Raw genomic sequence first — 22,281 nt, 5'->3', positions numbered from 1 at the left:
GTATTTTTATGCAGATGATAATTTAACCTAGTCTGTTTTGCAATTAAATGTTTTGTTAGCTTTTTATTATTTGCTGCTTATAGTGCACACTTATTAATGGGTTTAGTGGTTTTTCAGAAATAAACTTGCTTTCCTCATCCAGCCAGAAAATTTTCACATAGTGTTTTTATTTGGGGAGCGGGACAAGTCGGGGTTCTTTTTGATAGTAAGCATCTTACACAGCAACTTTTTAAAGATGATTTTCTAATTATGGAATTTTTACGAGTTTTACAACGTATTAATTAAAGAGTACAATTTTATTTACACAGGTCGCGGAACTTAGTTTTCCTCATTTCGGCGACTGGCTATATCTTCGGTAGGGAGACGGCGATCTATAACGGCGGGTAGGCGATCGTCCTCGACTCGGACTTGGGGAAGGATTTCTGCCCATTTCCCGATTGATGTCAGCGGTACGATTGTATGTCCGGTAAGATGTAGCGTCACGTCTGTCGTTCCTGAATTGGTCAACAAATGAAGATCTTTTATCTCTGCAATAGCGCACTACGTGACCTGGGCGGCCGCAATGGAAACAGACTGGCCGATTGTCGGTGGTACGCCATACGGCGGTTTTCCTCGGCATCTGGTTCTGCTGAGGCCATGAAGTCTGGGCAGGCCTACCATATATTGGTTGCATGCGGCGTTTAGGTGCTTGAGCGACTCTTCCCAAGTTTTCACGAGATATAGGAGCCAACGATTGCTCGATTTCCTCTCGTACGATGCTTTCGATGGATTGTAGTTCGGAATATTGGCTTTCGACTTGTGGTGCAGTCATTCTTTGTATTTCTTCCCGAACAATTTTGCGTATCAGCGATGTTAACGGTTGCTCCTCGTCCACGGAAGCTATGGGAATAACATTGGGTAAACGAGAAAACTTCTGACGTCTAATTCTTTTTTGTTGCATTTCCTCGATGTACTGGCAACATTTAATGAAATCGACTGTCGTTTTTACCTCTTTAGGTAACAGTGCCTGGTACACATCTTCTGCGACTCCTTTCATTAGGTGGGACACTTTTTCTTCGTCGGACATGTTTGGATCTATTTGGTTGCAAAGTCCTAGTACGTCTTGAATGTAGGATTGTGTAGCTTCACCAGTATTTTGCGCTCGGCCTTTCAGACGATCTTTTGCTCGCCTTATATACAGTTGGGTGTCACCAAAGGTTTTTGTCAGTTCTTCTTGAAATTCGGCCCACGAGTTCAGTTTATCTTCGTTATTATCAAACCAAGTCCGGGCGGTCCCATCCAGGAAAAAATATACATTAGCTAAGCAAAGTGTGTCATCCCATTGATTAAATTTCGATACTCTATGGTATTCTTTCATCCATTTGGTCGGATCTTGTCCAGGATCCCCTGTAAAAATTGTTGGCTTTTTAGGCTCCCTAATTAGGGCAGGAGAAATCAGAATAGGTTGAGGTTTTTCTTCTCCTTCCGGCATTTCCGTGCGATTGGGTAGTTTTCGTGGGGCAACAACGAAAGGTCCAAATTCCGGAGGAAGATTTAAGAGTCTGCGGCTTCGCCGTATTTCTTCCGCTTCCAGACTGAGAAGTTACCCGGCTCCTCCACCAAACTTGTCACGTTTATAGGCTTAAGAAGAGAACACTTTTGAACAATATCACTTTATTTAAAGTAAACCAAAGACCTTGGCTACTACAAATCAAGCTCTTATATATACATGTAGAATGTTCTAGAACATTCCTAGAACTAACTGAAGAGGAAATGACGTACAAGGATTAAGGAAATTATAATAATTGAATATTCCAGAAACTTCTGGAAGAACTGAAAGGAAAATAAATTAATAAGTAACAAATTTTTTTCCTGAGGATCGAACCAGCAATCTCTTTGCCCGCAGTCCGATGTCTTATCAATGAGCCACGGAGACATGTGGCTAGCTTCGTTGCAATACTTAAAGCCTTTTGAAAAAAAAAGTTTAAAAAAATCGTCATTTCTTTTTACTATCCTTTTGTCTAAGTTTGTTTTTTTAGTTCCGTATCAGAAATCACAAATACAGAATTCGAGTCACCACTACTAATTCATCCTAATGATAGTACAACATACTCTATATTATCTTTATGATATTGTACAGTGCCTTTTGCAATATTTAACCAGTATTGGCGATGTTTGAGAAAATGTTTGACACAATCATCAAGAATGATATCTTGAAAACAAAGAATACGGGTGCCCACCTCCAGAGACGGGAGATAATTTTTCTGCTTAATTTCTTTGGTTGTTATTCTGAAGAGTAGCTTTCTCAATGCAATATATAACACTTAATTCTAAAGTGTATTTCTAAAGTTTTATGTATGCACAGAGATAAAATAAATAATCCTCTAAAGTTTAGTGCTACTATTCCAAAAAGAAAGGCATATTATGATATAGTTGAATAATTTGTAATAATACGGATGGGGTGCAGCATTTCATGTGATGTAAGAATCACATGACAAATACGATTGCACGTCTACCGAAGTTGTACTTGCATCGTTAATCAGCATGTATCTATCATTGATAGCTTCAGCTGTTGTTTTTGAGTACATTTCTTTTGGTGTCTCCATTGGTTTCTAATCATGTATTCATTTTATTAAATAAATGAATACCCTTCAATCATACAATGAAAAACTACAAAAGCAACAACAACTATATATATATATATATATAAAAGCAATTTCGTGGCCGAAGAGGGAGAAAACACTTTAATTTTTAAACTTCGCTTTTATTCCATCCTGGGAAGCATAATTTATGTACAAGCAGAAGCGACGAGGCATGTCAACACAGAATGACACAAGAGCGAACGAAATATTTATCCCCATGATTATGAAATTTATATATTGAGATTCTGATAGGTCTTTCTTTACACGTATCGATTGCGATAAGAAAATTATAGGGATCTTTTAAAAGAATGCGTTTTGATCAACAAATTTTTTTCTCTCGACTTGGAATGTGGGAAGTCGATTTCAGCAATTTTAAAGAGCTTTTGCTGTATTAATAAATAAAAAAGGTAGAATTGGATTAGGAAATTAACTAGGGTTTAATTTAGTTTTAAAAATATCATTACATATATATATTTAAAAAACTAGAAAATATGCAGAAAATGCCCTTTTTCTGAATCTTTGCTCACAGTAATGTGGTTAGTGAAAGTATTTTTTACCATGATTAAGTAGGGGAGGGAAGGGGGACGGAATCTAGTTCCAGTATGAATACAAAGACACTGGAGTTGCTCCTCATAACAAAAATTAACATGGGAGTTTGTTCTGATGCTAAACTGAGCAACTATAACTAAAGCAAAAGTGCTTGCTATATGATGAAATAAAATTGTAAATGTCTAATAAATAGTTTCAATTTATTTGATCATTAAAAAAGCATTTTGCAGTTTTTTAAAAAAAATTAATGCACTTATATATTTAATCAATAATAAATGTCTTAAATCATTTTGAATAATGTTTGAAAATATTTGTTTCAACTAATTAACTTTGAAAATATTTGTTTCAACTAATTAACTTTGAAAATATTTGTTTCAACTAATTAACTTTGAAAATATTTATTTTTTTAATAATTTGTTGATAATACATTATATATAATATACTGATGACTGGGTAACCAATGTTGGAAGCTACATATATGCTATTTACTCCTTTAATCACGTTTAAATAGGGCGACTCTTAAATTATTTTCCTTTTATACATACAGGGGTGTTTGTGGGACCCCAAAAAATCCCCGGAAACTTTTACGGACTTACTACCGGCATTTTGGAGTTTCGAGAAGGGGGGGGGGGAGAAATGAAAAATTACAATTATGAAGTATTGAATGACCTAATTATAAAAGTTCAATGAATTACTTTTTTTGCAAAATTAATAACCATAAATTTTCAAACATATAAACTACTACATTTTATGCAAATCTTTTAAATTACCTGAATTAATTCTTTTAAAAAAAATTATCTAATTTCTGCTGCTTTTTTTTTATTTTCTGATGTTTGTGGGCTTGTCTTTCTTTTGTGGTGAACTTCATAATTGCAGGAAGGTTGACTTTTATTTTCCTCATTTACAGTTGAAGAAATTTCCTCGAGAACTGCACATGCAGAGGTAGAAGCAGTTTGCTTTTCTGCTAATGTAGAAGGTTTTTCAGAGACTTTTATAGGTGACTCATCTGAAATACATGTTTTTAAGTCCTCTTGATATGTTTTCCAACTTCTGTTCATATTCAGTAAGAGATCTTTGTGAATTGGATCAGTCATTGGATTTTTTGAGCCATATTTTTCACATGAGGTTTCTTTAGAAGCCATTAAATCATATTTAATAGTCTGCACTGCATCTAGGGAATCAATCTTAAGAGAGGTTCTATAGTCAGTGACAAGTGTATCCATTAAGTTGAATGCACTTTCCACTAATGGGCCATGGAAGCAGCTAAGGCAGGCTTTGACCAATTTAGCCAATGTAGGATACTTATAATCATTTGTGAAATCATCTTTTAAATTAAAAACTTTAGACCAATATTTATCAATTGTACACTTGACTTGATTTCCACTTTCATCAGATGTGTAGAGCATTTCTTTTTTGATATCAATATCACTCTGGTATAACCTTATTTCAGCTTCTACTTTTGACTTTTCATTATCACTAAAAATATGGGACATAAAAGATGATAATTTTTCAAAAGCTAATATTGTACTGGTTTTACCTCTTAGCTCTGGATCTAATGCTGTAAAACTAATTAGATATGAATTTTTAAGGGGTAATTTCTGTTTCATATGCTGAAATTTCTAAATGAAATTCTCTTGCGTACATAAATAAAAAAATATTTCAATAAGCGAAACGAAAAATTTACACGTGCATCAATAAATGAAACGAAAATTTTACACAGCGAAGAAAAAAAAGTTCCGAAGCGATCAATGACAAATAGCTAATACGGCGAAAAATCCCCCTTCTCTACTTATTGGCGCCACGCCAGTAGAGATAAGACCTTTGAACCCAGAGTCACGTTATCGCACATCTGGTCGAACGAAATCTCCCCCTTTTTTTTCTGCCGCGCCTACTTGCCGAAAAGAATCCAGAAGAGAATGTCCGAGAACCGGGGGAATGAGTCATAACTCGCAATAAGGAAAGAACAAAAAAGAAGTTTTTTCCCCCTTTTCACGCATTATCACTGCCTTTGGAGAAAGAAAGGAAAAGTTTTCACCACACACACTGACCTTGCGTTTTCTACTTTAAAAGCAAACAAAATTACCCAGATCAAAAGAAATAATTCATTATTATTCCTACTTCCTTTTGAACGACGATCCCCGGAAATTCCGGGGATCGAAGTTCAAAATCCCCGGAATTCCGGGGTTTCCCCGGAGCACAAACACCCCTGTACATATATATATTAATTTATTATACACTGCATTTCTTTATTATTTTTCTGTTGAAAAATGGAGCTCACCTTACCAAACCACAGAGGTGGTGGCAGAAATTTTTCAATGAATGTGTGTATGAAGAGGCAAGTAGTATTTTTCTAATTTCAGTAATACTGTAATTACTTTAAAAAATACATGATGAAAACAAAAGTTGCACCTTGCAAGAATGAATAAAAGTAAATAAATTTATCTGCCTTAACAAAATTAATATTTTTCATGAATTAAACCCTCGAATTGGCAACAAAATTCCTAGCAATTTGAAAATTTTCTATACATCTCAAATTCATGCAAAATATCAGCATATGACAGTATTATGACAAAATACAGCATATGACCATGAGAAAGTAGGTCCAATTATCAACAATGAGATCTTCAACTAGTCAATACCACCATTATTATGTTGCCAAGGAATCAAAGAATATCTTGATTTATACATTAACTCCACATTCTCGTAATTAAAATTAGTCTCCTGAAAATGGAAAGTATCAAATAGCAAGGATATTTTACAGCTACTTGCATCATTTTCTTTTAACTGTAACAGTCGTTTTTTAAATTAGCTATATTTCTTTGCAGTTCAATCTACAATCTTCCAAGTTAAATAGCATAACAAAGGATTCATCAAGAAACCTGAACCCAGCACAAGATCACAGGTAAAAATATTTAGAGAAAACTTAATAATAATAAGTACTGAAACTGTATAATTTTCTCAAGTAACCGATTTTAAAAATTTATACCAATTTAGATGTAAATATATTGTTTTGCTCAAAGAATTTCTACAATAAAATTTATTTCTATGAATAATAGCTATTTTTTAGTCACTTTAATATTTATTTATTTTTCTTACATGAGTTAGAAAAGAAGATTGATGATATTACATGTTGAGGATAATTCTAATAAAATATATGAAAATTAAATTTCTTACATTTTCATTTATATATAGTGCTTTTTACAAGCACATTCTTATTATTAAACCAGTAATATTAAACATAGCAACTTATTAAAAACCATTATTTTCAGTGAAAGAACAGAAATTGTTCCACTGAATAGATTTGTATAAATTATAAGAAATTATTAGAAACAAATAATTATGGAAAACATATTTTATTTTGACTGTACAGTTATAAAACACACAACATATTCGAAAATACAAAGTTATGACTTGCATTTTATGAATTAGGGAAATATCAAACATTTCATTTGTATAAAAGATTTTGAATTAGAAATAAAATTTCTGAAACTAATTCATGCCAGAAAGTTATAAATGCATATATTTAACTGGAAGGTAAGTATTAAAGATTTCTGTTAATTGCACAAATGCCTAATAATTTGAATAAATTTAAAAATGGCCAATATTTATATATTTAATAAATAATTCAAAGTAAAACAAGGATAGAAAAGAGCAGAAAATATTAGGGAAAACAATGCACATGACTAATGTAGCTTTAATCGTAACACAACTTAGAAAAAGCAGAGAATAATTGTTAATGATATTTGCAAGCAGTTTTTGCAATTTAAATGCATAACTGTTAGCATTCAGTTGAAAGTGAGTAATACTGAAGTTTTCATATTCATCAAATGAAATAAATAATAAATTATTAATGCATTAAGCAAATGTCTAGAAAGAACATTTTCTTTCTTTCTTTCTTTTTTTTTTATTCTAAATAAATAAATTCTAAAATTTATATCCAGCAAGGAATTAGAAATGAACTAATAACTATAAAGGTTCATCATCACTACATATTATATATCAGTTTCAATTTATAATTTTGTTTTCATTCCAAGAGGCAAGGCAATTAAATTTTATCAGTTTTAAGCCCGATTTGAATAAACAAGAAACAATTTTAAGAAAATTCAGCAAATTTTAATTAATAAATAAAGTATTTTTCTGCACTGAATATTTTGAAATAACTGTTTTCCCTTTAAATCCTGACTGACTAAAATAAAAAAAAGCAACTTCATAACTTTAAGTAACAAAATTTATATACTAAAAACGAAATTAGAGATTTAAAAGAATCCCATTTGTAAAAAGAGTTTTTAGCATTTACCATCAATGTTACTACAACTAAAATAAATCCATTTACTTTTTTTTTTTTAACAAAACTGTGACGTAAAATCTTAGACATATAGCAAAATAACTTTTTCCCATGGAACTTATCAATAAATGTAATTACATGAAAAATTCTTTTCTTTATGTATAAATAATGCATGCCATTTTTAATTAGTTTATACTTAATATATAAGAATTTACAGTTTATAAAGCTTTAAAGTAACGAAATTTTAAGTAATATTTTTAAAAATAAATTAAAGTTTTTTTGCATTATCACCTCTTTTCAATCCTTGGTCCATCTAATGAACAACAGTCTTTAATGAGTATGAAATGTTCAACTCAAATTTATCACTAATATATCCATAATCATTTATTCATCTGGTAAATCATCCTTTAAATCATTAAGGTCATTTCCAAAGTCATCTGATTCATCGTTCAAAGAGTCATCATCATCATCTTCAACCTGAGGAAAGAAGAAAGAAATAAAGATTTATTAGGAAAGCTTGTATATTTATATTTTAGAAAGAAATTTATGCATAAACAATAGCTTCAATGTATTAAATTTATTATGCTATTAAAATAAATTTTTTCTAACCAGCATTTCTAAAAATCTAATAATTATAACTTTAACTATCACCCAATAATTTGTTGATACAGTAATTCTTTAGTCTCATTCGTAAATAAGGGAATTCTTCTGAGATAATAGTTTTGAAAGTATTGCTAACTGCTTCATTATATACTTGAACATTTCATTCTGCACTATTATATCTTCTTAAAATCGATTATGGATAGGAAAACATAATTTTTCATTAAAGAATTTAAAATTAATCATTCAAAATTTCAAACATGTTTAATCTTTCAAGATACAGTTTCGTATTTTGTTGCAGCTTCAAAATGTCTTATATATATATATATATATATATATATATATATATATATATATATATATATATATATATATATATATATATTTTAATGGTTCAAAAAGTATATTGATGAAGACAATTTACATTAGAATTTCTTTATAGAAAATCTGAAGCAATATTTTTAAATCAAGATCCGTTTTATACTACCATATGAAGAATATATCATATTTCAGCACACAATGCAATAATATTAAAATTATTTCCACATTCCAGACAACAAAGATTACATTTATTATAACATGTCAGGCATTTTGTCTTTGTCATTAATCAACTAATTAATCAATCAATTAATGTCTCTATTAGTTAATTTTTTTTAATATGTTGTATAAAGATACTGAAGGCAAATAAAAGCTTTAAAAATTCTATAATATTTTTATTAAGTAAGAATAACAATATTAATGACAAAATAACTTTTTATTCATGTAGAAACATACACAAGGAATATTTTGTTTTAGAGACCATTTGAAACAGCTAATTACATAGTTCCTTTTTAATTAATGAGCTATTTAAATGAGCTGTTCCAAATTTTCAGAACAATAAAACCTTCCTTATGCTTCAAGGAATCTGTAAATAAAATTTGAAAAAATCTATTCCACAATTTAAAATTTCTTCAATATATAAAATATTTATAAATACTCACTTCAATTTTTATTCAATATATATAATTATTTGTAATATGTAGGTTTTCATTAAAGTAAAATAAAATTAAAAAAAAAAACTGATTGTTGTTTTATTGTTGATTCTGATTTTTCATTTTAAATCATATCACAACATAATAAAATATATTTCCATATTAAGAAAAAGCTAGATTTTTTATAACTTTATAAAGTTAAAAAAAAAAAAAAATTATACTAACCGTTTGTCCTAAATTTCTCAGTCTGTTTTTATAATCTGTAATCTTTTCACTCTGTTCTGTCAGTAAAATTAGGATATCTTCTTGTTCCTTCTTCACTAAAGTCAACTGTTCTTTTAATGAAGCACATTCTTCAGTAAGTTGTTTGTTAACTTCTTCAAGAGCCTGGCAGAGAGAATGGATAATTTATTAAACAAGTTTGTTCAGCAGTTAAAAACCTCAAAAATAATATTAAAAAAAAAAGCAATGAAAAATATTTTATATTGACATTATGTACATACACAAATAAGGCAAAAGAAAGTTTTATTGCCATGTCAATAATTTTATGACAAAAATTATATAAAAAAAAACCCTTTAAAAAGATATTAGCATCAAGGAATATTTATTATAATTGTCATCATCAATTAGCTCTTAAACATTTTAACTGCAATAATATATAGTTGAAACTCTTGTTTTTGTTGAAAACCTTCCTTTCCTCACTCATCTTTATTAATGGTTTATATACCAACCAGCTGAAAAAAAATAACAGCTTTCTTAAATAATTTTTTTATGAATAAAATTATTTTTGGTATTTCAATAATATTAAGATTGCAAAAGCATAAGGACTAAACTGCTAAAACTTATAATTCGTTCTGTGTTTTTCATATTAAAAATATTTTAAGTAAAATTTGTTTGCCCATTTTCTTACTTAAATAATTTTGCTGAAATTCAAATAGTACAAATTTTTCAACTGCAACATAAATTAAACCTAGAAGTATTTATTATTATTATAATTAGATCTATTATAGCCAAATCTTGTTTAACACAACCTTAAATGTTTAATGGGAGAAAAAATAGTACCGAATTTAGCTATTTCCATAGAATTTAATTAAAATTTACTTTTTTTCACAACACTTTAAATGTGTATAAATTATAAACTTTAGTGAGAAAAAAAATTACCAAAGAAGTTGTTTCTGATGTTGATGAGTTTTGAAGTTTCTCTTCATATTCTTTAAGCTGCTCTTTTAGGTTGCTGATTTCTGCATGACAGCTTTCAAGTTGCTTTTCTAAATCAGACACAATATGGTTTTTTTCTTCATCACATTGAGATGATTTTTCTTTAGATTCTGTGGGCAAACTTGTAGTAACCTATATTCAATCATAAAAATGACATCATGCTTGTATAAAATAAGACACAAGGAACATTTTCTAAAATATCATTTTATTTTAATCCTCATATAAAATTAACCAAAGAGCTACAATTGAAAACAAAATGAAATCCTTACAGTTAGAATTCTAATTTAATCTTTAAATAAGAGTATTTTTCTCTATAAACTTTCATTTATAATTTCATTTTATGATTTTTTCCTTTTTCAATCAAACCTTTCATGCAATAAAAAGTTTTCATAAAATAAGGTACAGTTTCAGATAATTTATTAATATAGTAAAATCGAATAATTGAGGAAGAGAGTTAAATTCACTTCAAAAAAATTTCATTTTTTTTATATATTTATTAAAAGACAAAGGAAATTTCTAACCTTGCCCATAAAATAAAATTATGGACAAAAGTAGATTTTTTTTTAAAAATGCTTCTTTATTTCTGTGGACTACCAAATGAATTCAATTAGCAATAGGAAAGAAAATCATCAGCAAAATATAAGATTTAAGACTTCCATTTAATTTTTAAGTTAAAGAGTATTATCCTAAATCTCAAGCATTTTAAAGTAAAAACTTTGTATATATATACACACACCAGTATTGACACTTGGAAAAAGAATTCCTTGTGTTTTCCCTGTTAGTATATGTAATAAAAGAATTGTGTAAACAGCACTCATGTGCTAGTAATAATGGAATAACAATACTGCATAGTTTTAATGAGTAGAAAAGCAAGATTATTCAATAAATATGGATTTAAACAGTAAAATTTTAAAGTAATTATAATTTAATTATAAGTTTTTAAAACAGTAAAATTTTGGACATGCATTCAAAATTTTTTTATAGAATTCTTCCCAAATATAAAACACTCTGCTAAAAGTATATATATATATATATTTTCGCAATTTCAGTAGCTTTAATAGTAATAAAGTAACTTGCAGCCATTATTCCAGTATCATTTTTTCTCAGCCTTATATTTTTAGGATCATCAAACTCTATAAAAAATAAGCTGTCTAATATTGTTGCTACTTAGATCATGCCTCTTTTGATAGTATTTCTCACTATTGTTCAACTAGATACTGAAAAAAATCTGTAACAAAATACATTGTTGAAAACATCCATAACAAAATAGTGTATGAAATATTTGTATGATTTAAAGTAAATTTTTTGACTATTTCATTATCAGAGAACAAATGTGAAAATATTTCCGATATATCATTGAATGTATTTCAAGGACGAATGTGGAGCAACGAATTTTAATGTCCACTTTAGTTCTATTTTCAATTATTGTTATTGAACTAAAAAGTTTGAAATCGACTTATTTTCAAACTTCATGTTTCTGGACTTAACAAGTCATCTTCTCCTGCATTCATTTTGGTTTGGTATCAACGATGACTATTTTTAACTGGCACATAAATTTCCTCGTTTTCCTCTTTTGTTATGACTAGTAAATGTTTATTTTCCAATATAACTTAAGCTTATTAGTTTCTTACAAAGCGAGCAGTACACATCAAACAGATTTTATGAAATTTCTCTAACCAATTCGGCGAAGTCGAGATTTATATTTTTATCCATTCAATATATATTAAATACAGATTTTAAGCAGTTCATTATTCAAAAAGTTGTCTAATGTACTCTGATTCAGTTCAAAAGTTCTCAACTAATAAACAAAACATTCAATACACTCAAATGTGAGTAACTAAACACCACTACGATGATTCCGCAAATTAAATGTTGCTATTCCCGCTAGAGAAATTTATTCTATTCTCACACACAGTTATAGCAATCTTATGTATCTTCAGCAGCTTACAATCCAGGAATCTCATAAAAAGAGAATAAGTGTTTTTAAAATCGAAATTAGACTGATCTATACAAAAGATTCCTGCTATGTTCACAGACCAGAATTTTTTTTTGATGTAATAAAGAAAGGAACTAAAATTCCCTATATTTTCTCAGTTTTTAAGGAATTTTTGAATTCTTCTGCATCTTTTCTGTTTTTTTTTTACAAGATTTCCAAATTCCCTGTATTTTCCCAATTTTTCAGGCTCTCCCAATGCTGTGGCAAACCTGATCTACATGCCATTCTTTCCAACTGATTTTGGATGTGCATACCTTTCATATGGTATGTAAATCATTTGAAAAACACATTCTAAAAACAGTCCAAATCACAATTAAAATGCATATAAAAATCTAGAAAGAAAAATGAAATGGGTTTTTATTTACTTCTTGGTTTACTGCTTCACTTTTAGCACTTATCTCAAGTTGTTGTTGATCACATTTAAGTTTCAGCTGCTCAATTTCTTGTTTTAATTGCAACACCTCTTGACTAGAATTATTTCCTGAAACAGCTGAAAAAATTCAACGAAAAATAAGCAATGAACTAAAAAATTAGTAATTTGAATATTAATTTTTTAATAACTCAAGAAAAATTATTGAAAGCTTCTAATATAAAATTCTTCTAAAGATGAAAATTTATTTTAAATAGCCATACTTAGCAATAAGAAATTCATGACCAAACTTTTTAGGAAATCAACTTATTATACAAATTTATATGAAGATAAGCCAAAATGAATGATTCATTTCAAAGCTTTATTATATAACAGGTAACATTGCTGTATTTATTTGCAATACATATGCTTCAAAAGATAATACATTTGAGTTTTGAATGCAAGCATCATTGATATTTAATATACACTCCTTGTTAAATGGCAGAAATCGTGTCTGTAAAGCAATTCTTGCCAAACATGTGGTGGAATGCGACTTCATCAATGCTGAAAATAGCAGTTCTTTCAAATCAGTGATATATATTTTTAAATTAAAAAAAATCTATCTCATCAACGAGTAATCATACTTGTGTACTTGTCATTCTGCTCACAAGATAGATCTGTCATTTTGGTCATCACGTAACTCAATCAAATTTCATGGTGTTTTTTTTTTTTTTGTGGAGTTGCAAAAGATTAAGCACATGCATGGGTCACCAGATCCAAATATGTATACCGATTTCAAAACTGTTATTGTTAGCATTATCAGAGACATGTTACAGTAGATTAAATGAGAGTTGCATTAAAAACTTGATCTTTGCTATGTAATAATAAGAAAGTATCATTGGAAGTAAAGCTTTTTAACCATGTTTGATTCTATTAATCAAAATGGTTCTATAATATATAACTTGAAGAGAATATTTTTTGAATAAATAACTGTTGCAGAGTATAGCTTTAAAACCAAAGCATTCATTTTAACTATGCTCATATTTATTGTCCTATGTTTTAGCCCAACAGATATTCAAATAATGGTTGTGTGCTTCTAAAATTACTTGATTATTAATTCTAAATATAAAAAATACAAAATCTTCATATAGATAGTTATAGTTGTTGATTAGGTATGTAGGCAAAAAAAGAAAAAAATTAAAGAGTGAATAGAAATTTTTAGTTTTATAGGTAAATCTATCAAATAGATTATGTATAAAAAATGTTAAATTTTTCATGATCTTTACAATTATCATCTTTACTACTAATAAAAAAAGAATTTTTATTTGCACAACTGTAATATGATAGGACAGAGTGTTTAATTTACAGTAATCAAATCTGTCGTATACATAGTGAGAAAGCCAGCCTCAGAGTGTATTTTTTTTAGAGTTTTCATTAATTTGAGAAGAGATCTTGGGATTTTTTCTCAGAATATTTCTTGAAAATATTATTGCCCAAAATTGATTTTTACACCATTTTAAAAAAATGCCCTTTCAATGGTATAAATGGTTTAATTGTCATGTAATATTTAAAAAAATGTTGGCAGTTAATTTTTTATTTATAATCCACAACAGGTTTCATTATTGCATTGAAATTGAAACTATTCTCATTGTCTCATCAAGTATTTGGTCTTGTGATTTTCTAACATAGTTGAAGCTAAAGAAGAAAGATTTAGTTCAACATCTGAGTATTTTCCAAGAGGAATAACACAGAGAAGTTACAGCATTATAAAAGTTAAGAAATAAATTAAACCAGATAGCTACATTTTTAATAGCACTATGATGTCAAAGGACTTGACTCTGTTAAGATGATTTTGTTAATACTGAACATACCAAGTGAAACCAATAAAATAACATGACTTTAAGGCTTATGGCAATTTTAATGCTGAAAAATAATTAGTTGATGGGATCTTTAACAATGACATTATGCCCAAGATATTTATTTGAAATTTCAACCAATATTTTAGACAAACTAGCAGATTGCCAAAGACAGCTAGTGAGTTAATAAAATATTGTTACAGAGCTTGGGCTTAAAGTCTTTTTTGCAATTAAATACTTGTTTAGGAAATATGAGGTTTCACAATCGGCATATGGTGCATGGCATTACATAATATATATCCACCAGTAACAAAGTTTTGAAACACTAATTAAGGTTGAAAAAATCATTCAGGAATATTTTCATGATACTTAATCATATTATATAATAAGATATGCAAAATAACATAAATAACAATTTAGCATGTAATACCAATTTACATACCAAAAACAAAATCAGAATACTGTTTGTGCAATGTAATTAAATATTTATAAATTATTAAACAACATACATCTTTGAGCTTTCAATAATGCATTTTGATCTTTAAGTTGTTGAATTGTGCTTGACATATCTTCCACTTGTGTTTTTGATAATTCATACTGAGATTTTAGTTCACTGAATTGACTTCTTAATTCATGCAGTTGCTGATCCTATAAAATGTAACAAAGAACAACAGATTAAATTTCATTAAAATTACACTGCAGAAAGGAGAGGAGGGAGTGAAGTTTTTTCCTAAGACAAAATTTATATTAATTACAATTTTAAACAAGCTAAAAATTTTAGTACGCTGAATTCTCTTTTTAAATTAAAATATTTTATAAGAATTAATCAAAAGAATCGAGGCAAGCATAAAATATGTGAAAACAACCTGCAAGTAATTTAATAGTTTCCAATTTTAAAGAAAATTCATAAAATAAGTTAGAGACATCTCAAAAGTTACACATTTTAACTATTGCACTTCATTCAGTTATTGCATCAAACTAAGTGTATTATTAAATTAACAAAAGCAGAAAAATTCAAGTAATTAGAAACAGCAGTTTAAAATTAAAATTTACCAGATTCCAGAGGTATCAAAAGAAAAAGAAAAAAATCAAAATAAGAAAAAATAAAAATATTTATCAGCAGTACCATAATAGTAAAGGAATATTTTATGCAACATTTCTAAGAAAAAGAAACAGCAATAAAAATGAAGAAACAGTAATCTTGAACTAAAAAATGAAATTTAAAAAGTTATATCTGAAAAATTAAAAGTCAAGCTAACACAAGTTGTATCTTTTTTTTGCAAAACAACTAAGAAATTTTCTATTAAATTATTTTTTTTTTAAGATAACAATTCTTAAAATCTGCCATGCAAATGAATTAGGTTAAATACTTTAAATAAGTTAAGAAATATTTTAACTTTAAAAAACGAACACCTTTCATAATGAGAAATAGAGAATGGCCATTGAAGAGAGTTTTATAAAAAAAAAAAAACATTATGCAAAAGATCAAAATTCTACATTTTGATATTGCAATTTAAGTTGTAATAATAAAGATGCTATAACAAAAAATTACTTCAGATATGAAAATGTTTTTATTGTTTTGAAAATATCAAGAGTCGACAAATCATTTAGATGATGGCTATCAAATAATTAATAATAATAATAAAAAAATATTTTAAACCAGTTACTGAAAAATTCATTTTCACATTGTTCATTTCAAAAGTGAATCCTAGCATACATTGTCACCCCTAAAATGGTTCATTTTTACTACTTTGAAATTGAAAACTAATAACAAATGCTGAAAATTATTACATTATTGACTACTCAATCTAATAATTATATTTGGCTACAGCAAAAAAAGTAAGATGCAAACAGTAGAAGGAAACACATCATAAATTATTTCCATCAAATTGCAATAAAAGGCTGCATAAACTATAAAACTTTTTGCAAAATTACTGCATAGGAAGACAGGACAATCTATAGAAAAAAAGATGGATAATTTACTTTAGATTTTTTTTTCAAACTAAAATAGGTTTATGATCACCCTACCTGATCCCTAATAACATCTTTATACTGCTTCAGCAACTCCTGTTGTTCAGGAGTCATAGATGATTCAGGGCCATTTAACAGTTTGGGCTTAGGCTGGACAGCTTTGATGACAGTTCCTATATAAATGAAACATTTATTACAGAATCTTCCTGTTTAGAAAATTTTTAAGAGCAAACTAAATTCTATTCATGTATTTTATATTTATATGCATTTTATATATTATATGTAGCCTCATATTCTTATAATTAAAAAAAAAATCTTGGATGTTTTATATTTTTGAACAGATTAGTAATATGCTTTGTATCCTTGCTACGATCAGAAATTGCTATTTTAATTCTTTCTATGAACATAAATTCATACCATTCTGAAGTGGTAAATCACATTTTTTTTTCCAACTAAAGAGTTTGTATTCCCAAGCAGCCATAGGGTAATGTTTTGATAATTTCTGCCACTTTAAATTTATCTCATTTTCAAATAAGAGTTTTAAATTATGGTTAATAAATATAATAAAGAAATCATATTTTAAAAGATAAGCCCATTATGAGCAATTTCAATAAATATTATCAAATCCATTATTTTTATTTTAAGAAGGCGTATAAGTTGCTAGATGTTCAATAAAAGTTAAGAATAATTTGCTTCTGTAATCATTATTTTACATACACCCAAATTAAAGAAGGACTATAGTTCTAATAGCATAATTTCCCATGGCAGAAATTTGAGATTTCTCAGGCAGATGCCTCCATATGTTAGAAGATACTAGATATAAAATAGTTACAGGCGAGTTACTGAGTCAAATAGAAGGGACAAAATAAGCCATTCCATATCACAGATTCCTTCAAACAGGTTTAATATGCAGCAGTCCAATTTATGTCCTAAGTCAAACCAAAATTAGAAATCAAATTACACAAGATTGAGTATACATTATATATTGCAATATTAAAATGATTTTATGCTAAGAACAAAGTGTAACATACAATTCAAAGCATACCAGTTATGTCAACATACCTATGATTAAAACAAATGATTATATCTGGAAAATGTATAATATGAAGAAATACTTAGTTCCAAATACATTTGAAAATGCTGATTCCCATATCCTATGTTGATCATAATTTCATTATTGTATACTGATGTTGCTTGCCTTATTATTTCTATTTCACTCAAGAGCACATCCCATTGATCATTTTACACAATATTTTTTCTGACATAACTCCCTTCCTTACAAAAGCATTTTAAAAAATTATCTAGTGGAATAATGCTATCAGTTCCACTTTCATTTTGGAAAGCATTAAATATCTAAATAGGGTTCCAAACAAAACTTTAAGTTATGCAAAGAACGGTGAGAGAAAGAAAACTGAAAAATAGATTAAAAATATATTTTAAAATAAAATGCACATCAAAATATCATTATGCATGCTTCAAACTAAGACAAAATTGGTGAAATAATACAGAAAGCAAAAATAAGTAAATAAATAAAAAAGTTGATGGAAATTAAAATTAATTAAATATTCAATCAACTAACAGGAACTTTGTTAAAACTTTTGAAACAAATACTGAAATATTTCATAGATACTGGATGATTAATATGTTCAAATTTTATAACTGATAATCCATAATTTATTTTTAAAAAAGGCTTTTATTTATCAACATTTTTATAAATTTACAATACAGCATGATGAAGGAAGTGAAGCATGCATTTGAACCTTTTCCTTTTAGCCAGCTAGGCCCAAAATTTGGAATGAATTTACAATTGTGATGTAAATACAGGCTTCTTGTTGACAGATTTTGTTCAAAATGTAATAACATATCTAAAATTTTGGACCTATTTATAAAATTTCGTACTTCACATTTACAGACAGACATAGTTCCGATTTTATTTCCCTACTTGGAGAAAACTAAAATACAGAAATTCTTCAAAATCTCAAGGTTATTACAACATTACAGTCACAAATATTGAGTTTTAAATTTATTAAACACTGATGAAAAATATTTTTATTTTTAAAAAACTAAAAAGTAATTGTAACAGTTTTTGATTTGATTGGCGCAGTATGGCCAAATGTAGCTTTTGCACCAATAAACCACACAAACCAACCAACCAAACGAACATAGTTTTTGATCCAGTGTTTACTGCCAATAAAAATTATAAATACAACAAAACAAATTTAGACGGAAATGAAACATACCTTCTAATGATTTAAATAATCTACAAAATTCAAAGTCAAATAAGACTTCAGATGGCTGTTTGAATTTAAGATGAGGATTTTGAGCAGCTCGACTGTAATACTCATTCTTTGTTACAGCAACAAGTTTGTCTAAAAATGTTTCAAGTCCTATGCGTTTGACAATGAGCTGACATAAATCATCTCTGAAATTGAAGCATGAATGAGAAATGATAAAAAAGTTTATAAAATTAAAAGTTACAGTTTGGAAACAATAGATAAATCTTACTTAGTAAAACTGGGTTGAGAGTTATCATTGAATTCAATACATATACCAAGAAGAAAAGCACATATCCCTTGCACTAAATCTTCATGTTCATCACCTTCAGCAAGATTTACTTGGGAAGTCAACTGAATTTGCAGTTAAGAAAATGGTAAAATAATATTAACTTAATACTATAATTAAATTCTACAAATACTTCTGGCAATTTTATCCAAATATTATTTCATATTTTAAACATTTTCTTGTTCTAAATTATAACTTATTTACAACCTTTTCATCATAAGCAATATAAATGATATAGCAGTAGAATTTTCCGATGCAATTGCTGTCCAGTAAAAAAAAAAAAAAAAAAAAAAAAAATCAAGATTTCATTTTCCTGAAAAACTCATTTGTCTGTTCTAATCACTTAACTGTTCCATTTGCTAGTGACTGTTAATAAAAGTATCATAACAGAAAGAATAGAAACTCTTGCGAAAAACTTGAGGTATACTAAGTTTTATTTTCTAATTAAAAAGAAAAATATTTTTCCTCTTTCTTTATCAAAAATCTCAAAAGTTTTCAAATTTTCTTATTAATTTGCTATTTCAGATGAAAGGAATTTATTTCTTAATAGCATTATTATATATAAAATAAAATACATAGCGTATTATTATATATTAAATTATATATAAGATTTTTAATACAAAAATATCTTTATTTAAAATATTTTATACAATATTAAATATTCTTTTACAGCCAGCAATTTAATATTTAATTCAGTTGAGAATATAAATTGCTCCAAATGATCTTTAAATCTGATAGTTTCTCATTGGCATTATATTAAAACACACCAAAAATTAATTTTCCTATATCAGTTTCTAATAATTTTTAAAGATGATACAAATTTCGAGAAAATTTTGGAAGAGGCAATTTGGATGCAAACAAATAAAATGATTTGAAATATCTAAAATAATTTCATTCAATAATAATAGCAATACTACATAAAAAAATAAAATTTGTGAATATGAAATATAAATCGGTAAAGAATAAACTAATTAATTATTTGCCCCATTCAATATGCTTGATAATATTTGTGAGCAAAATTTGAAGAAAATTTAAAATTAAACTGTTAATGAATTCTCACTTTTATTTACAGAGATGTAATCCACACAGATCATGAAACACTACACTCTACTCAGATAATCAATTATGCTTAATGCCAACGAAGAGAAGCCTTGAAATTATGAACTAGATTTATATAGAAGGAGTCATCATGGCATTATTAATGAAAAACAATGTAATTTCAGCTTCTGATACCAAGGTTGGAAAGTAAGCACCAGAGAATCTTAATACAGTTGTAACTTCAGCATTGAAAATGACTTTTGATTTTAAAACAATAAGATGAAATTTAGTTGTTTATTTTGAGTACTGTGAAGCAGCATTTTCTTAGAATGCAAATGTGTGTGTTAACCTAAACCAGTATTCTTGAATCATTAGCTCAAATCTATGATTTATTAATGCTAAAATTTTGAAAATAAACTTGTATCTCAACATAACTTATATTTTTTTTTAACAAAGCATTATGTTTTAAAATTATATATTTAATAACTTTTCAAAAATATTTCAATTTCATTTCTTTCCCAATATTTCCCTCTATTTTTATATAGAAACATTAATGCAGATGTTTGAATGCTACTTTGAAGAAAGCTCATTTTCTTTGTTAAAAGTCAAATTAGTGGAAAGTAAAAAATATTCTATGCAGCTGTATGCAACAAGGAAAATTTATTTATTACCAGAAGAATTATAAAAATATTTCTATTTCAATATATTAATATAAAGGATACAAATGGAATGTTTGTTGGTATGCTAAGAAACTGCATAACAGCTATTGTACAGTGAGCCAGCCAAGTGCTCATTAACATCAAAAGTCCCAATCTGGTCTGAAGTTTTCCACCCTAGTGAAAAGATAAATAAAAGTGGATGAAAATGCATTTATTCACCTTGAAAATAATCAATTTTGAAATAGAAGGAGAAAATATATACAGAATGAATTCTGAATGACTTTTCTATTACATTTGAATTTGAAGAAGCCAAATAGTGATTTTTCTCAAAAAATAAGCAGTTTCTCCACTCCCTTGACAACATAAGTAATGCTGAACTGATTAATCCCTAAACTGTATTAAATTTTATTCAAGTGTCAAGTTTTATTGTGTATGAACATAATGACTTGTTTCATTTCTGAGTAAATGCCTTTAAATATACAAAATGAATAGATTGCTTGACATGTAACTCTTCAGTAGATTTGATACAATTTCAGAAGTCTGGTAATGAAACTACAATCACAGTGTTTCTCTCCCCCTCTTATATATATATATAAAGAGAGAACATAGTTGCATGAAGATTCATTAAAATTTTTAGGTGACAAATTATGTTACTCTTATACAACAAAGTAAAAATTAATTCATATTTTACAAAGATACTTTCCCACAAATTCAACCTACTATAAACTAGAAGTAATTGCAATTCCATATCAAAAACCCTGAAAATAATATGATCCGACATAATTTTAAAGGAATCGGAATGTTAATGTAAAGTAATTATATTTTAAAACAAAAAGAAAAATTTTGAAAAAATTATGAAAAATAAACATTTTACAATTGAACATGATTTTCAATAACCTTGTGGTGTCTAAATCTTCAAACAATTTCACTCAACAAAGTGCAATTTTGAAAGCAAATATTCACTACACTATTTCAAAATATTACTCAGCATTCTCTTTTCTTAATATTTTTGACATTTTTTTCTGAGAATTCTGATTTTTCCATTTTTTTTTGGGGGCTAATAAAAGAATGTCCAGTTTTATCAGGACGATGGTTTTATATTTAAATCTCCCAATACTTCATTAGAATCTTAAATGTCATTAAATATAAAAATATTCCAATGTCCATAACAATAGACACTGAAAGGAACTGAAACCAGCTAGAGAATGGTTAATAGGAAGAAAGGTAAATTTAATTGAGTGCATGATGGTTTTTTCAATGGCAACTCGTATTACTTTGATGTGAAATTTTATCAAGCAATGACCAAGATGCATTCTTAAAAAGTTGTATTAAGGGCAAGACGTTAAAAAATTTTACATAAAATTTTGACTAACTAAGTTTTATAGAAATATCTGACCAATATTTTTTTTTATTTAAAAAAATACAAAAGTAGTTGTTTTACAAAGAACAGATTTCAAACTGTTAAACTTAATGATACTTTTTTTAGAGGCATTTTTTTTTCCAACATACAATTAGTTTAATTAATGCATATCCTTCTGAGGAAGCATTTAGTTTCTTTTTCTAATCTGACTTTAAATAGACACCTTAAAAAAATTAATATTTTTAT

General features: G+C 27.7%; 2 protein-coding genes across 2 annotated transcripts in view; both read right to left on the bottom strand.

The window, feature by feature from the left end:
• Window positions 1-328: 328 nt before the first annotated feature.
• On the bottom strand, window positions 329-1,471 carry LOC129985071 (uncharacterized). The gene has a single exon (XM_056094991.1). It carries the CDS (start codon window positions 1,469-1,471, stop codon window positions 329-331), a length of 1,143 nt encoding a protein of 380 aa, XP_055950966.1.
• Window positions 1,472-6,578: 5,107 nt separating this feature from the next.
• LOC129984116 (general vesicular transport factor p115-like) overlaps window positions 6,579-22,281 on the bottom strand; it is a 34,456-nt gene continuing 18,753 nt past the window's right edge. Inside the window, exons 13-21 of the mRNA XM_056093898.1 lie at window positions 20,739-20,849; window positions 18,922-19,043; window positions 18,657-18,838; window positions 16,474-16,589; window positions 14,955-15,093; window positions 12,606-12,730; window positions 10,188-10,376; window positions 9,252-9,413; window positions 6,579-7,932 (exon numbers count right to left, since the gene is read on the bottom strand). Coding sequence (XP_055949873.1) covers window positions 7,840-7,932; window positions 9,252-9,413; window positions 10,188-10,376; window positions 12,606-12,730; window positions 14,955-15,093; window positions 16,474-16,589; window positions 18,657-18,838; window positions 18,922-19,043; window positions 20,739-20,849 — 1,239 coding nt within the window. The 3' untranslated portion in view covers window positions 6,579-7,839. The remainder of the gene's footprint in view (window positions 7,933-9,251; window positions 9,414-10,187; window positions 10,377-12,605; window positions 12,731-14,954; window positions 15,094-16,473; window positions 16,590-18,656; window positions 18,839-18,921; window positions 19,044-20,738; window positions 20,850-22,281) is intronic.

Source organism: Argiope bruennichi, chromosome 9 (assembly GCF_947563725.1).
Source record: "Argiope bruennichi chromosome 9, qqArgBrue1.1, whole genome shotgun sequence".
Taxonomy (NCBI): Eukaryota; Metazoa; Arthropoda; class Arachnida; order Araneae; family Araneidae; genus Argiope; species Argiope bruennichi.
This window is presented reverse-complemented; position numbering and strand designations above follow the sequence as displayed.

Coding starts and splice junctions, on each gene's coding strand:
- LOC129985071 (XM_056094991.1), bottom strand. CDS start 1,471: ATGCCGGAAGGAGAAGAAAAACCTCAACCTATTCTGATTTCTCCTGCC.